At 43.7% G+C, this 18,144-nt stretch overlaps 1 protein-coding gene across 1 annotated transcript; it reads left to right on the plus strand.

Annotated features, from left to right (window-relative positions):
* The first annotated feature begins 252 nt into the window (after positions 1 to 252).
* On the plus strand, positions 253 to 4,270 carry LOC127299527 (uncharacterized). The gene is made up of 2 exons (XM_051329528.2): positions 253 to 1,781; positions 3,957 to 4,270. The coding sequence occupies exons 1-2, from the start codon at positions 353 to 355 to the stop codon at positions 4,268 to 4,270; spliced, it is 1,743 nt and encodes a 580-aa protein (XP_051185488.2). The 5' UTR covers positions 253 to 352.
* Positions 4,271 to 18,144: the final 13,874 nt, after the last annotated feature.

Below are 18,144 nucleotides of genomic sequence, written 5' to 3' on the forward strand. Positions count from 1 at the left end.
TAGGAATCATCATCTGGAGCTAGTTTCATATGTACCCGGAAAAATCTCCCCTCCAAAATAGAGTAGTATTTTATAGAAAGTAACATGTGCAAAGTTGGGCAATAAGCTATGAAAATTTACAAATCACAAGTTTACACATGCTTAGTCTGCAAAATTTGGAACTTAGTATGTAGCCCAAATATTCTTTAAAAAAGTTGTACAGACAAATGATCATATTTACTATTCCCTCGGAGATGCTTATATGGGTAGGAACTCCGCCTATGTTGTCTCAACATAGCCGGTCCCAAGCCCGGGTAAAGGAGGAGGGTTGTGATAGGCGAGGCGAGCCAACGTAAAAAACCCAGCCACTCTTATGGAGATGAAACCCAAAGGAATCTCGTTGGGGCGTAACCCTCTTAGCGACGCGCCACATCGGAACCCGGGTGTGGTGTCAAATGGGCAAGGGCCGGGCCGTCACCCCCTTGGTGGCGCGCCGTATCTTGATCTGGATACGGTGATAAGTGAGCAAGGGTCGGGTCGCCGCATCCTTAGTGGCGCGCTGCACCGACGCCCCGGTGTAGTGAAAAATGAGCAAGGGTCTCCGCATTTGACTCGACGAGTGCGGAGGGTAAGGAAGTTAGCCGAGCCTAGGAGGATACGCTTAGGTAGCTGGAACGTAGGGTCCCTGACGGGTAAGTTACGGGAGTTAGTTGATACAGCGGTGAGGAGGCGTGTTGATGTCCTATGTGTCCAAGAGACCAAATGGAAGGGACAGAAGGCGAACGAGGTGGAGGATACCGGTTTCAAGTTGTGGTACACTGGGACAACTTCAAACAAAAATGGAGTAGGCATCTTGGTCAATAAGAGCCTCAGGGATGGAGTTGTGGACGTCAAGAGGCAAGGGGACCGGATGATCCTTGTCAAGCTGGTTGTTGGGGACTTAGTCCTCAATGTTATCAGCGCGTATGCCCCACAAGTAGGCCACAATGAGAGCACCAAGAGAGAGTTCTGGGAAGGCCTGGAGGACTTGGTTAGGAGGGTACCTATTGGTGAGAAGCTCTTCATAGGAGGAGACCTCAATGGCCATGTGGGTACATCTAACACAGGTTTTGAAAGGGTGCATGGGGGCTTTGAATATGGCATCAGGAACCAAGAAGGAGAAGATGTCCTGAGCTTCGCTCTAGCCTATGACATGGTCGTAGCTAACACCCTCTTTAGGAAGAGAGAATCCCATCTAGTGACGTTTAGTAGTGGTCTACACTCTAGCCAGATTGATTTTGTCCTCCCTAGAAGAGAAGACAGACGCGCCTGCATTGATTGTAAGGTGATACCTGGAGAGAGTGTTGTCCCTCAACATAAGCTGGTGGTTGCTGACTTTCGCTTTAGGATCCGTGTCCAGCGGGGTAAGCGCGCCAAAGTCGCTAGAACAAAGTGGTGGAAGCTCAAGGGTGAGGCATCCCAGGCTTTCAGGGAGAGGGTTATTAAGGAGGGTCCTTGGGAGGAAGGAGGCGACGCAAACATGATGTGGACGAGTATGGCGACCTGCTTGTGGAAGGTCGCTGTAGAGGAGTTTGGGGTGACGAATGGAAGTAGAAGGGAAGCTAAGGATACCTGGTGGTGGAACGATGAGGTCCGGAAGGTTATTAGGGAGAAAAAGGACTGTTTCAGATGCCTATATCTGGACAGGAGTGCAGCTAACATGGAGAAGTACAAGGTGGCGAAGAAGGCTGCAAAGCGGGCGGTGAGTGAAGTAAGGGGTCGGGCGTATGAGGACCTCTACCAACGTTTAAACCTGAAGGAAGGCGAAAGGGACATCTATAAGATGGCCAAGTTTAGGGAGAGGAAGACGAGGGATGTCAACGAAGTCAAATGCATCAAGGACGAAGATGATCAGCTTCTTGTGAAGGATGAGGCGATCAAGCGTAGATGGCAGGAGTACTTTGACAACCTTTACAATGGGGAGGCTGAGAGCTCTACCATTGAGCTAGACGACTCCTTTGATGATACCAGCATGTGCTTTGTGCGACATATCCAGGAGTCTGAGGTTAAGGAGGCGTTAAGGAGGATGAAAGGCGGCAAGGCGATGGGTCCTGATGGTATCCCCATCGAGGCGTGGAGAGGCCTTGGAGACGTAGCGATAGTATGGCTAACTAAGCTTTTCAACCTCATTTTTCGGTCAAACAAGATGCCCGAAGAATGGAGGCAGAGTATTTTAGTACCAATCTTCAAGAACAAGGGGGATGTTCAAAGTTGTACTAATTACCGTGGAGTCAAGCTGATGAGCCATACTATGAAGCTATGGGAGAGAGTCATTGAGCACCGCTGAAGAAGGTTGACAAGCGTGACCAAAAACCAATTTGGTTTCATGCCTGGGAGGTCTACCATGGAAGCCATCTTCTTGGTACGATAGCTGATGGAGAGATACATGGAGCAAAAGAAGGACCTTCATATGGTGTTCATTGATTTGGAGAAGGCCTATGATAAGATACCTCGAAATGTCATGTGGTGGGCCTTGGAGAAACACAAAGTCCCAATAAAGTACATTACCCTCATCAAGGATATGTATGATAATGTTGTGACAAGTGTTCGAACAAGCGATGGCGACACTGATGACTTTCCAATTAGAATAGGGCTACACCAAGGGTCAGCTTTGAGCCCTTATCTTTTTGATTTGGTGATGGATGAGGTCACAAGGGATATACAAGGAGACATCCCATGGTGTATGCTCTTTGCGGATGATGTGGTGCTAGTCGATGATAGCCGAACGGGGGTTAATAGAAAGTTAGAGTTGTGGAGGCGAACTGTCAAATCGAAAGGTTTTAGGCTTAGTAGAACTAAAACTGAATACATGAGGTGCAGTTTCAGTTCTACTAGGCACGAGGAGGGAGAGGTTAGCCTTGATGGGCAGGTGGTACCGGAGAGAGACACTTTTCGATATTTGGGGTCCATGTTGCAGAAGGATGGCGATATCGATGAAGATGTGGGCCACCGAATCAAGGCTGGTTGGATGAAGTGGCGCCAAGCTTCTGGCATACTCTATGACAAGAGAGTGCCACAAAAGCTAAAAGGCAGGCTTTATAGGACAGCTATCCGACATGCGATGTTGTATGGCGCTGAGTGTTGGCCAACGAAGAGACGACATATCCAACAGTTAAGTGTAGCAGAGATGCGCATGTTGAGATGGATATGTGGCTACACAAGAAAGGATTGGGTACGGAACGACGATATACGGGAGAGAGTTGGGGTAGCACCGATTGAAGAGAAGCTGGTCCAACATCATCTCAGATGGTTTGGACATATCCAACGGAGGCCTCCGGAAGCGCCAGTGCATAGCGGACGGATAAAGCGTGATGAGAATGTTAAGAGGGGTCGTGGTAGACCAAAATTGACATGGGAGGAGTCCGTTAAGAGAGATCTGAAGGTTTGGAATATCGACAAAGATTTAGCCATGGATAGGGGTGCGTGGAAGTTAGCTATCCATGTTCCGGAACCATGACTTGGCTTCGAGATCTTATGGGTTTCAACTCTAGCCTACCCCAACTTGTTTGGGACTGAAAGGCTTGGTTGTTGTTGTTGTATGCTTATATGGGTAGGGTGGGCGTACATATTTACTAGTTCCTCGGAGGTGCTCATATGGGTAGAGTGGGTGTACATGCGTTCATAGGGGTGAGTGTATGTGTGTATGTGTGAGCGTTCATAATTGTACTGTGTTTCACACAAAAAAAACTTACACGTAAATCATTCAATATGTGCGTGTATTTTTTTTATGTTTTCAAACTTAGAAATATTATTTTCTGCACAATCAAAAAAATGTACTCTCAGGTACAGCGGGATAGTGTATGTTCCAGAACGCGCTGGCAAATCCGCCCCACCTCCGCGCATAGAAGGTGTTCGACGCCTTGTCTAGTAGGCGCGATAGGTCGCCGTTCGTTGCCTCCTCTGTCGCGGCTGAATTTTAACCCTTTGTTTTGCTTCAGACACGGATAGCGACGACAAGATGATTGTCCGACTGTTGGAGGAAGAGCAAGCCTTCGACGAAGACATTCGAGAGCATTTGTCGATCATCGCGTCCCTCCAGAACATGCTTGACGCCGAGGCAGAGAAGCGAAAGAGGATGTGCCGCAGAGGTTCAAATGCGGGAAGAAAGAAGTCGAAGCCCCAACAGAGGATGCAGGGGCATACCATGCTGCACAACGATTACTTCGCAGATGAAGCAACACATGCCGATAATTTTCGGCGTCGGTATAGGATGAGCAAGGGTTTATTCATGAATACTCTCCACGGCGTTTGAGAGCTCGACCCCTACTTCAAGCTGAAGCACGACGCTGTTGGCATTGCCGGGTTCTTGTTGATTCAGAATTGCACCGCTTCCATGAGGATGCTTGCATACGGAGCACCTGCCGATACACATGACAACTACCTTCGCATGAGTGAGTCTACTGCTATTGAGTGCATGTACAAGTTTTGCCGAGCTATGGTGGAAAATGTTGGCAAATATTACTTGAGAGGGACAAAAGAAGAAGAGACTGCAAAGATCATGGCACAAAATACAGCGAGAGGATTCTCTGGGATGCTTGAAAGCATCGATTGCATGCACTGGTCATGGAAAAATTGTCCGTTTGCTTGACAAGGTATATACAAAGGACTTCATGGACAACGGCGGAACTAGGCCTAAAATGTTGGGCGGGCCAATACACTAAATATTGGTAAAATTGGCTATTATTGGGCTAAATTTAACAAGCATACATGCTAAAAATTCTTGGGCTAGGCGGGCCATGACCCGGTTTTTGCCCAACATAGGTCCGCCGCTGGTCATGGATATTGTAGTGTGGTGTTTGAAGCTATGACAGATTATGACCTGTGGATTTGGCATTCTTTCTTTGGCATGGTGGGATCACACAATGACATCAACGTGTTGCAGCGGTCTCCGATGTTCAGCAAACTAGTGGAAGGTCATCTCACCATGCAACTATGAGATCAATGGCCACCAATATACCAAAGACTATTATCTAGCCGATGGTATACATCCAAAATGGGCGAATTTTGTCAAAACAATTTTGGCTCCATCACGTCAGAAGAATTTCCACTTTGCTTCACGACAAGAGGTTTGCATGAAGGATGTCGAACAGGCATTTGGTGTGCTTGAAGCTTAATTTGCTATTGTTCGGTACCCTGCTCTAAGCTGGTCTCACGACTAAATGTGGGAGGTGATGCATGCTTATGGGATTATGAACAACATGATCATCGAGGATGACCGCAAGAATCAAGTCAGGAGACATGTTGGTCCCTATGAGTGCCAGGGCCCTCTTCCGGAGGTTGATCATGAGGTGCCTGTAGATTTGCTGATTTCCTCGCCATGCACGCAGATATCCATGACATCAATGTCCACGAGCAAGTTCAAAATGATCTCGTTGAGCATATGTGGAGTGTCAAAGAATTATCAGCAAATTTCGCGGCGCCATGATCTAGCCCCACTTATTATATTTGTTTAGTTGTTTAGTGTATTTTAATTTGAAAACAAATTTAGCAAAAATATTTATTTGTATGTTATGTTTAATAAAATGGTTGTGTTTTCGAATACTGTATAAAAAATTAGGGCCACAATTGGGGGACGCAGCTGGGAAGCGACGTCCTCCAAACGCAGCACGAAGAAAACACATCCCCAAACACTCGATCCAACATCGTTTGGGGACATTTAGCGGGACGCGGCTAGACATGCTCTAATACTCAACAATACTCGGTGATCCCTCCTACTGAACAAGGGCGCCTAAGAGCATCTCCAGCCGCGTCACCCAAATCGTCCCCCAAACAGCGCCGGATCAAGCGTTTGGGGGACGTCGCTCCTGACATAGGCATCCCCAATGGGCCTGCCGAAGATGGTACCCGGGGTTTACTGAGGGCCCACGGCCCGAAGTTTATGAAGCCCGGAAGCCCAATTAAGAGATAGTTTGGAAAGATAGTTGTATTAGGAATACTTGACTTGTAATTATTACTGGACGAGCGGTGGTAATAGTGACAAGTCATTATTCCTAAACAACTCTATCTTTCCAAACCGACGCTTACACTACAAGAAAAGTTGCCATGGCCGACGAAGTTGAAGTCGCGCCGTGGTTGCTGGTGTACCATGGCCGACGATTTTTGGTCTCTCCGTTGTGCATGTCAAAACGTTTTTTTCTCGTTTTTGAGGCCACCTAGCCCGACGAAAACGGCCAAAACGTGGCGTATGGTGGCCCGGGACGTGGTGCATCTCGAAATCTCGGGTTCGCCGGCCGAGTCAACGCAAATCCACACCGCCGAGGGATGTAGGGCCCAGATGGCAGCCTCTCTGGCATTGTTTTTTTTCTCGATCGCGCCATCTCGTTCAACGTTCTCCGATCGAGCCGTTTACGATGCAGGATCATGGGTCCCGCATGTCATCCTCTATGAACCAAAATTCTTTCTATTCTTGGATTTTTTTGACCCCCTAATTTCTGGCTACTTCCTTTTTTCTTTTGATCCCTTGCCGCCTTGGAAACGTTGAGACCGCTGCTGCTAAATGGGACCCGCATGTCATCCTCTATGTGCAATCAACTTTCTTTTCTTGGAGTTTTTTTTGGCACCTCAAATTTGGTCACTTGCCTTTTTCTTTCGATCCCCTGCCGCCTCTCAAACGGTGATACCGCCGTCGCTAATCGGGACCCGCATGTCATCCTCTATGTACTATAAAACTTTCTTTTCTTGAATTATTTTTGGCACCTCATATTTGGTCACTTACCTTTTTCTTTCGATCCCCTGCCGCCTCTCAAACGGTGATACCGCTGCTGCTAAATGGGACCCGCATGTCATCCTCTATGTACTATAAAACTTTCTTTTCTTGAATTATTTTTGGCTCCTCATATTTTTTCACTTGCCTTTTTCTTTCGATCCCCTGCCGCCTCTCAAACGGTGATACCGCTGCTGCTAAATGGGACCCGCATGTCATCCTTTATGTACTATAAAACTTTCTTTTCTTGAATTATTTTTGGCTCCTGATATTTTTTCACTTGCCTTTTTTCTTTCGATCTCATGCCACGTTTGAAATGTTGAGGAACCTGCAGGCTCATGGGACCCGCATGTCATCCTCTATGTACTATAAAAGTTCATTTTCTTGGTTTTTTTCACCCTCTGATTTTTGGCAATTTCTTTTTTCTTTTGATCCCCTGCCGCCTCTCAAACGGTGATACCGCTGCTGCTAAATGGGACCCGCATGTCATCCTCTATGTACTATAAAACTTTCTTTTCTTGAATTATTTTTGGCTCCTCATATTTGGTCACTTGCCTTTTTCTTTCGATCTCATGCCACGTTTGAAACGTTGAGGAACCTGCCGGCTCATGGGACCCGCATGTCATCCTCTATGTGCTATAAATGTTTATTTTCTTTATTTTTTTTCACCCTCTGATTTTTGGCTATTTCCTTTTTCTTTTGATCCCCGCCGCCTTGGAAACGTTGGGTAAGTTTCTTGACTCATGGGACCCGCATGTCATCCTCTATGTATAATCAACTTTCTTTTTCTTTTGATCTCAAGCCGCATTTGAAACGTTGAGACCGCTCTTTGCTAAATGGGACCCGCATGTCATCCTCTACGTACAATAAAGTTTCTTTTCTTGGATTATCTTTGGCTCCTGATATTTTGTCACTTGCCTTTTTCTTTCGATCTCATGCCGCCTTTGAAACGTTGAGTAAGCTGCTAGCTCATGGGTCCCGCATGTCATCCTCTACGAACAATAAAAGTTTCCTTTCTTGGAGTTATTTTTTACCCCTAATTTCTGGCTATTTGCCTTTTTCTTTGATCTCCTGCCCCCTCTGAAACGATGAGGACGCTGTTGGCAGGTCGGTCCCACATGTCATCCTCTATGAACAATAAAAGTTTCCTTTGATGGATTTATTTTGAACCCCTAATTAATTTCTGGATATTTTCCCGCCGCCTTGGAATCGTTGAGGATGCTGCCTCATGGGTCCCGCATGTCATCCTCTCGTAACGGTAAATGTTTATTTTCTTGGATTTTGTTGACCAAACGATTTTTGGCTTATTTTTTCTTTCGATCACGTGCAGCCTTTAAAACGTTGAGGACGCTGCTGGCTCACGGGTCCCACATGTCAACCTCTATGAACAATAAACGCTGAGGATGCTGCTGCCTCATGAGTCCCGCATGTCATCCTCTCAGAACGAAAATGTTTCTTTTCTTGGATTTTTTACCAACAGATTTATGGTTTATTTTTTCTTTCCATCCCCTGCCGCCTTTAAAACGTTGACGACGTTGTTGGCTCATGGGTCCTCGATGTCACCTCCCGTACAAGAAACATATGATATCTTGATTATTTTGCAGACAATAAACAATGTATTGCGCTCTGAGCTATTTCAAACGGATAATTAAATCTTTATTTTTACATAAACAAACTTATATGTTGAATCTTCTTGTTTTTTTGTCTTTGCGAAGCATAGGACTTTCCTGTTTTTTTAGAAAATTCGGAACTTTCCTGTTTTGGAGTGGGCTGAAATTGTACGAGTCAAAAGGCCAAGCAGGATAGTTCGAAGGCCCAGATGTCCAGATGCAGCCCAATTGAAATCTTTCTTCTTGGATTTTTTCACCCCCGATTTCTGGCTACTTCATTTTTCTTTGGTTCCGTGCCGCCTTGGAAACGTTGAGACCGCTGCTGCAAAATGGGACCCGCATGTCATCCTCTACGTACAATAAAATTTCTTTTCTTGGATTATTTTTGGCTCCTGATATTTGGTCACTTGCCTTTTTCTTTCGATCCCGTGCAGCCTCTCAAACGGTGATGCCGCTGCTGCTAATTGGGACCCGCATGTCATCCTCTATGTACCATCAAGTTTCTTTTCTTGAATTATTTTTGGCTCCTGATATTTGGTCACTTGCCTTTTTCTTTCGATCTCATGCCACGTTTGAAACGTTGAGGAACCTGTTGGCTCATGGGACCCGCATGTCTTCCTCTATGTACTATAAAAGTTCATTTTCTTTGTTTTTTTTCACCCTCTGATTTTTGGCTATTTCCTTTTTCTTTTGATCCCCTGCCGCCTTGGAAACGTTGAGTAAGCTGCTAGCTCATGGGACCCGCATGTCATCCTCTATGTACATCAACTATATTTTCTTGGATTTTTTGACCCTAATTTCTGGCTACTTTCTTTTTCTTTTGATCTCAAGCCGCATTTGAAACGTTGGGACCGCTGCTGCAAAATGGGACCCGCATGTCATCCTCTATGTAAATAAAGTTTCTTTTCTTGGATTATCTTGGGCTCCTGATATTTTGTCACTGGCCTTTTTCTTTCGATCTCATGCCGCCTTTGAAACGTTAAGTAAGCTGCTGGCTCATGGGTCCCGCATGTCATCCTCTATGAACAATAAAAGTTTCCTTTGTTGGATTTATTTTTTCCCCTAATTTCTGGCTATTTGCCTTTTTCTTTTGATCTCCTGCCCCCTTTGAAACGATGAGGACGCTGTTGGCAGGTCGGTCCCACATGTCATCCTCTATGAACAATAAAACTTTCCTTTGATGGATTTATTTTGAACCCCTAATTAATTTCTGGCTATTTCCTATTTTTTCTTTGATCCCCTGCCACCTTGGAAACGTTGAGGATGCTGCTGCCTCATCGGTCCCGCATGTCATCCTCTCAGAACGATAAATGTTTTCTTTTCTTGGATTTTTTTACCAACTGATATTTGGTTTATTTTTATTTTTGATCCCCTGCCGCCTTTGAAACGTTGACGACGCTGCTGGCTCATGGGTCCCTGATGTCAGCCTCCCCGTACAAGAAACATGTGATATCTTGATTATTTTGCAGACAATAAACAGTGTATTTCGCTCTGAGCTATTGCAAACGGATAAATTAAATCTTTATTTTTACAACTTATATCTTGAATCTCCTTGTTTTTTGTTTTGGCGAAGCATAGGACTTACCTGATTTTTTTTGAGAAAAATCCTAACTTTCATGATCTGGAGTAGGCTGAAATTGTACGAGTCAAAAGGCCCGGAAGGATAGTTCGAAGGCCCGTATGTCCAGATGCAGCCCAATTGAAATCTTTCTTTTCTTGGATTTTTTCACCCCCGATTTCTCGGCTACTTCATTTTTCTTTTGGTCCTGTGCCGCCTTGGAAACGTTGAGACCGCTGCTGCAAAATGGGACCCGCATGTCATCCTCTATGTACAATAAAGTTTCTTTTCTTGGATTATTTTTGGCTCCTGATATTTGGTCACTTGCCTTTTTCTTTCGATCTCATGCCACGTTTGAAACGTTGAGGAATCTGCTGACTCATGGGACCCGCATGTCATCCTCTATGTACAATAAAAGTTTGATTTCTTGGATTTTTTTCACCCTCTGATTTTTGGCTATTTCCTTTTTCTTTTGATCCCCTGCCGCCTTTGAAACGTTTAGTAAGCTGCTGGCTCATAGGTCCCACATGTCAGCCTGTATGAACGATAAAGCTTTCCTTTCTTGGAGTTTTTTTTGACCCCCTAATTTCTGGCTACTTTCATTTTCTTTTGATCTCAAGCCGCATTTGAAACGTTGGGACCACTGCCGCACAATGGGACCCGCATGTCATCCTCTATGTACAATCAAGTTTCTTTTCTTGGATTATTTTTGGCTCCTGATATTTGGTCACTTGCCTTTTTCTTTCGATCTCATGCCACGTTTGAAACGTTGAGGAACCTGCTGGCTCATGGGACCCGCATGTCATCCTCTATGTACTACAAAAGTTTATTTTCTAGGTTTTTTTTTTCACTCTCTGATTTTTGGCTATTTCCTTTTTGTTTTGATCCCCTGCCGCCTTGGAAACGTTGAGTAAGCTGCTAACTCGTGGGACCCGCATGTCATCCTCTATGTACAATCAATTTTCTTTTCTTGGAGTTTTTTTTACCCCTAATTTCTGGCTACTTTCTTTTTCTTTTGATCTCAAGCCGCATTTGAAACGTTGGGACAGCATGTCATCCTCTATGTACAATAAAAGTTTCTTTTCTTGGATTATTTTTCACTCTCTGATATTTGGTCACTTGCCTTTTTCTTTCGATCTCATGCCACGTTTGAAACGTTGAGGAACCTGCTGGCTCATGGGACCCGCATGTCATCCTCTATGTACTACAAAAGTTTCTTTTCTTGGATTTTTTTCACCCTCTGATCTTTGGCTATTTCCATTTTCTTTTGATCCCCTGCCGCCTTGGAAACGTTGAGTAAGCTGCTGACTGATGGGACCCGCATGTCATCCTCTATGTACAATCAAGTCTATTTTCTTGGATTTTTTTACCCTCTTATTTTTGGTCACTTGCCTTTTTCTTTTGATCTCATGCAGCCTCTGAAACGTTGAGGAAGCTGCTGGCTCATGGGACCCACATGTCATCCTCTATACTATAAAAGTTTCTTTTCTTGGATTTTTTTTCACCCTCTTATTTTTGGCTATTTCCTTTTTCTTTTGATCCCCTGCCACCTTGGAAACGTTGATTAAGCTGCTGACACAAGGGCCCCGTATGTCATCCTCTATGTACAATCAACTTGCAAGATCTTGGAGCGAAAGAGCTTGTATAAGTGGGACCCATATGTCATCCTCTATGTACAATAAAAGTTTCTTTTCTTGGATTATTTTTTGCTCCTGATATTTGGTCAGTTTCATTTTTCTTTTGATCTCATGCCGCCTCTGAAACGTTGAGTAAGGTGCTGGCTCATGGGACCCGCATGTCATCCTCTATGTACAATAAAGTTTCTTTTCTTAGATTTTTTTTACCCCCTGATTTTTGCTAACTTGCCTTTTTCTTTTCGATCATATGCCGCCTTTGAAATTGAGGTCGCCGCTGGCTCATGGGTCCCACATGTCAGCCTCTATGAACAACAAACCTTTCCTTTGTTGGATTTATTTTTTACCCCTAATTTCTGGCTATTTGCCTTTTTTTTTTGTTTTGATCCCCTGCGGCCTTTGAAACGATGAGGACGCTGCTGGCAGGTCGGTCCCACATGTCATCCTCTATGAAGAATAAAAGTTTCCTTTTTGAATTTATTTTTGACCCCTAATTTCTGGCTATTTGCCTTTTTCTTCTGATCCCTGCCGACTTCGAAATGATGAGGATGCAAATGCAGATCGGTCCCACATGTCAGCCTCTATGAACTATAAATGTTTCCTTTGTAGGATTTATTTTTTACCCCTATTTTCGGGCTACTTGCCTTTTTCTTTGAAACGTTGAGGACGCTACTGTCTCATGGGTCCCACATGGCATCCTCTCTGAACGATAAACCTTCATTTCTTGTTAACGGCAGGTTTATCAGTATTATTTTCGCATACTAATACATGCTCTTTCGCTCCAAGATCTTGCAAGTTAATAGAATAAATCATGGAATTATTAGGATATGTTTTAAATTTCAAATCCACTTTATGAATTTTTGAAAATACCGTGATCTATGTGGGTATGGAGCGATCAAGGATTTTGATATTGGCCATGAGCAGTTTCAAAAATTGCAACCCAATAATTCAAAATAAATACAAACAACTTTTATGTAGAATCTTCGTGTTTTTGTTTTTTGCCAATCATAGGATCTGTGGTTCTTTAGAAAAGGGCCAACATTGTATGAGCAGAAAGGCCCATTTGTAGTTATTGGGCTTCGACAGCCGGAGCAAGTAGGCCTATAGCAAATACCTTGTAGATGGCCGTTGGAACCCAAAAGTATTTGTTGCCTAGACTTAGATGCCAAACTCAGCCTTATTGACATGAACCTTGCTATGCACATGACAATTTCAGTCCGATCCGTGTACGAAACACAAGATCCAACCCTTCGTGTGAGGAAGCAGGTGGCAGCACACCTCCAGATGCTCAATCGTACATACGCATATCATATAGGAGTTGTCGTATGTACATCAGTTCCGTATTGACATGTTTTTTTCTTTGGTTCACATGTGGGGTCCGCACAGTCACCTAGGTCGCACATCTACTTCCTTGCTCGTAGTTGATGCATGTTCGGTTTGGGGATGGGGTGGAACCGAACACACCCCCGTGCCAGTGGATGTACTTTACCCTTTAGCGGCGAAAAAATAGGAATGGTCCTCTCATGAGTATGATCAACAAGAGGTGGCTATATTATAAAGGACGTACACACATTGTAATTATAGTGCTGAAATAAAGTCAATCCTAAAACAGCCATGCATGGGTTATAATATGAAGGCAACACGAAATACAAAAGCAGGGCAGTGTTCAAATAAACTGATTCAAACTAGTACATACTAAAAATAGTGTACTACTTCTCAACACTTCAAGCATAATAAAAAAGTGTCACTGTTTTTTTAAAGGTAACACCGAACGGGCAATGTTTAAAGCAGGCTTAAACCACATAGCCGCTTGTCGGACACTATCCCAACCATCCTTGGGAAGGCTGATAACTCCCACAGTCTCACCTTCATCTGGCTGGAGGTTGCAGCGCAAAATTTTAGGGTATTGATTATAACGAATATTCCGGTATGCTGTGTAGACGCAGTTTTTCCTCATGAATGGAACCAATGTGCCATCAGGAGCTTTGGATTCACGCTTCTTCAAGTTGGCAATGATTGGGTAATTGAGTCCGAGGAACAGAGAGTGGTCGCTGAGGCTGTTAACCTGCCTCCAAAGAAAGTCCCCGCACGTGCGGTAGATAAGGGATCCAGCTCAAAGACGTAGGTGGCAACAGGAGGATATCGCCGTAGCTGAAGCCCATTAGCAGCATAGGGAATGTCGGGAGGTACTTCAGCATTGGCATCCCAATCTTGTTTACCGTAAGGATGATCATCAATCGCTTGCCATCAGCAGATGGAGCGAGGAACCACGCGTATCTTGCTGATCATCCACCACCGGTGGCGGGATTACAAACGGGAGCATCGGGTTTTACGTAATATTAGAAATGGAGACGAATAGGGTGTTATCGGCAACCATATTCAAACAAAGCAGCATTGTTCATCGTTCATGCTCACAGTATAAATACGACTATGTAAGCTAAGGACATTGGTCATTCATGTGTTCAAATCGAGTGTCCAATATATCAGTTATACTGCATCCATCCCACGAAACTAGTCTAAACTTCGCCAAAACTAGACACTAGTTAGTGTATACACGATTATATACTACCTCTGTCCCACCGAAAGTGTCCGAGATTTGTCCAAATTCAGATGTATCTAGACATGAAAGCATATAGATACATTCAAATTTTGACAAATATATATCATCTTAAGTTTAAGTCCCGTGTTGTAGTTAATTCCCTTTGTCTTAAGTGATCTATTAGAGAGCTTCATGTGACCACCCGAAGGGTAAGAAATGTTTAATTGTATAAGTGGATTGCCTAGACCTTTCCATCAGTTCGGACTTTTGGTTGCGTTGGCTAGTCCATGAAGCTTGACATGGTGTCAGAGCCAGGGTCTCGAGTTCGAGTCCTGGCTTTCGCAATTTATCCTAAAATTGTTGTTGCCCCCTCGGAGTCTACGTATATGCCTCTTGAGCTATACCTCTGAGTCTTTCCACATGTTGACTTGTCTCCCATCACACGTGAGGGGGGGTGTTGAATTGTATAAGTGGATTGCCGCCCTTGCGATCAGTTCAGACTTTTGGTTGTGTTGGTAGTGCATGAAGCTTGACAAGAAAGAAATGCTCTTTGTAGCTAACCCCAAGTCTGGTAACATTTGCAAAATAGGTATCAGATGCAGCTATCCATTCAGTAGAAGAATTTGCATTTTAGAGTTGAAGGTTCATAATCTCTTCTCTACTATTGATAGTAAAGGGTACACATGGTTTTTGTTTACCTCATTTTCGCGTTCTAAAAAAGGTACGCTATATGGTTGTGCTAAGTTAAACTGATTTAAGTCTGTTCAAGTTTATCGAAAATTATACTACCAACATCTAAAACATCAATATAGGTTCATATATTACAAAAGATATTTAGATTTTCTTTTCTCGAACACATGCCTAGTCGTGCATCATTATATATTAGAGCATACAGGGTTGTAGCAAGGTTATGAAAAACTGAGAAAGCAAAAAGAAAGAACTATACAGGGGACTAGAGGCAGCTAACTTTGTTAGGCCTGCAGGTGCTAAATCTTATATATATATGAGGTTGTAGATATTAATCGTAAACTTACTCAAACTTAAATATCATTGAATTAGGAAAAAGATAACCTGAGTTATTTTGAATGAGGGGACGTCACAATCACTAATGAAAGATAATTGTGGGAAACTGAAATCTATTCAAGAAAATGGGAGAAAAAATGTATCAAAAACAAAATTAATTATACCATTCTGCAGATTGTTCACCGATATAAACAAATTAATTATACTATTCAAGGCTTTTTCCCTGATCTCTAGAAAATATAAGCTACGCATGTAATTACAAACGATTTTCTTCTATTTTTCTATTTCTACGTTAACATTTGAGATACTTGTTAATTACATCCATATTCTGCAGTTGCATAGAGTTACTAATTCAGGAATGCATTCACATACGGAGTATACTATGTTTGCTGATGTCTGACTAGTACTAATTCATTGCAAGCAACGGTTCATTCATATTCAGATAAAGGATGTGATCGTTAAGTCATATACTTATGAAAGTCCTTATGCATCTCTCTGATGCAGATGGCGGGGGTCTCTCGTCCTCCTTTTGGAGGCAAAATCAATTAGTTATATATGAAACAATGGGTGTAAAAGGTTATCAAAAAGGGTGCCTTCATAGTGCCACGTTATCTTTTGAGATACTGGTTAATTACACCCATATTCTGCAGTGGCGTAGAGTTACTAATTCAGGAATGCAATCACATACTGAGCATACTATGTTTGTTGGTGACTAATTAGTACTACTAATTCATTGCAAGCAATGGTTCATTCATATTCAGCAAAAGGGGGTGTGATCATTAAGTCATATAAGAAAGGTAAAATATAAACAAGGTAGTTCATGAATAACTTCATTGGTTAAGGCAGTGTATCATGCAATGCAACATAAGGACTGAAAAAATACCATTTGCAGTGTCCCAGAAGTACGTGGAGCCATCAGTTTCGTCCACCGCAAAAACGTGGCCACGGAGTTCAATGGCATCACAGTAATTTGGATAATCAGGTGCAGGTGTAAGGGCCTCCAGCATTCTCCAGTCGCCACCCCCTTCAAGGTAGAAAATCGTTTTGTCGAACAAGGCGATGAGCTTGTAATCTGCGTACCTCCCACCTTTTGTGGGCACTTGGCAGATTACAATCTTCAACAAATAAATTGCTGGACCCCAGTTAAAAGAGTATGCAGGTCGATATGAAACAATACTATGATGAATCTTCGAATCAGGTAGGGATGGAAGGGGGATATGTCGCTCGGTGTAGACGTTCACGAGGCACCACTCATGATGATCGGCGGCGGCGATCCAGTCGCCGTTCGCGCCAAGCCATTTTCTGTCGTGCATGAACGGCAGGGCGACAGAACGGCGAGGATGGTCGAGGGGCACCAGGTCGTACACGGTATCATGCAGACGAGATGATGTCGCCAGGTCCCAGTGTTCACCGAACCAATAAGCAGGCGGAGGCATCAGCAGGCAGGGTTCATCCCAATGGTGCATCTTACCTTCATCCTTGCTGATCATGTCGTAGAGCTCCCTGGAACATCCAGCAAGTCGGACGGTGTAGGTAACGTCCAGATGCGCAGCGATGAGGTCGATGTTGTCGCCGGTGAGAGCCTCCAAGTGGCCGTCCCCGCCGCCCCGGCAAAGCCTAGAATAATCCATCACGTGAAGATGGATTTAGGTGGATGGCGGATGCAACCGCGCTTGGGGTTTTCTTTTGGAGGAGAGGGCGAGCGCTATGGAAGGAACGATGCGGCGCGCGGCCGGCCGGGGTAAGGAGAGAAAGGTATACGGAGTAGTACTAGTGATGCGGCGTGGTGGGGATCGAGATCCCGCGCGTGCGCGTGATTCTCGGGAGGGTGAAGAAGAAGATTTTTATTTTTTTTGTAACGGGGTGAAGAAGAAGATGATAGACATGCAAGGGGCAAAAACTAGGTAGTACTCTAGGCTGCTGCTGCGATCGGGCGCCGATTTGACTGTTGGTAGACTAGCACGCCACCCATCTATAAATTTGCGACGACGTTTGGTGCAGTGATGTCTCGTCACATCAGGTTGACCAGAGAGGGCTTTTTTTTACAGTTTCCATTTCGATATATTTTTCGCCAATAATCATAGTTCTCTACATGCCAGAGACACGTACCTTAACACGTGGGCAGCATGCAACCGCGCGAGCACCAAAATGGAATGAGAAATGTTTTAGAGCAGAACTTCATTTTCAATGCCTTTCCTAGCTTGGTTTGGAAAGCGGATGAGCTTCAAAGTGACTTGATGCTTCCAAGATACATTGTGACTGTGTCCCACCATCTACCATCCATTTGAGATCCAACGTTCCAAACTATCTCTTATTTCGAAGCTAAAAAAGAAAAACTATTCAGAAATTTTTTAAAAAAAATCCAGTAATATGTAGATTCCTTGTTTTAAAATCTATGAATATTTCATCCCATTCGGATGACTAGCTTGTGATTAAATAGATTCTTACGTACTCGAGCACTAGTTTAAACTAAATATATATTTGCTCACAAACCTATGATTCAAATCGAATGAAACTTCACCAAAATATAAATCGAAATATGCATGATTTACTGGAAGTTTTTCAAAATTTTCATGGTCCATGGGGTCCTCCGAAGTGCAAGCTTTTTTTTTCTTGGTTGGTACTTCAAAACCGAGTTTGGATGGTGGCAAGACTTGCACAAAGAGGATGTCAAAATTTTGGCCTTTGTGAACTTTGGAATCAACATCAAGTGTCGGACTCTCGAGAAAAAAATATGAGTTGGCGCCCACCTTTCTTTCTACCGTTGGTTCTCAATCCGAGGGTGGTCCAACTAGCTAACAAAATTGGCTTGGTATTCATGGTCTTGAACAACGATTTGGCATGGCTTTCAATCGGTATGAGAGGTGATGTATGGAGGTGATTCATACGAGAGGGCAATAAAGAAATGTTTTGTCATCCTCGCAAAGCTAGTCTATTTGGAAAGAAATGAATAATTGGTTTTTCGCAACATTGCATGATACTAATTCATGATACTATGCATTGAAGGAGTTGTATCATAGACTAGTATCAGTCTACGATACTTCCCATTGTGACTAGTC

Source organism: Lolium perenne, chromosome 1 (genome assembly GCF_019359855.2).
Source record: "Lolium perenne isolate Kyuss_39 chromosome 1, Kyuss_2.0, whole genome shotgun sequence".
In the NCBI taxonomy this organism is placed as follows: domain Eukaryota; kingdom Viridiplantae; phylum Streptophyta; class Magnoliopsida; order Poales; family Poaceae; genus Lolium; species Lolium perenne.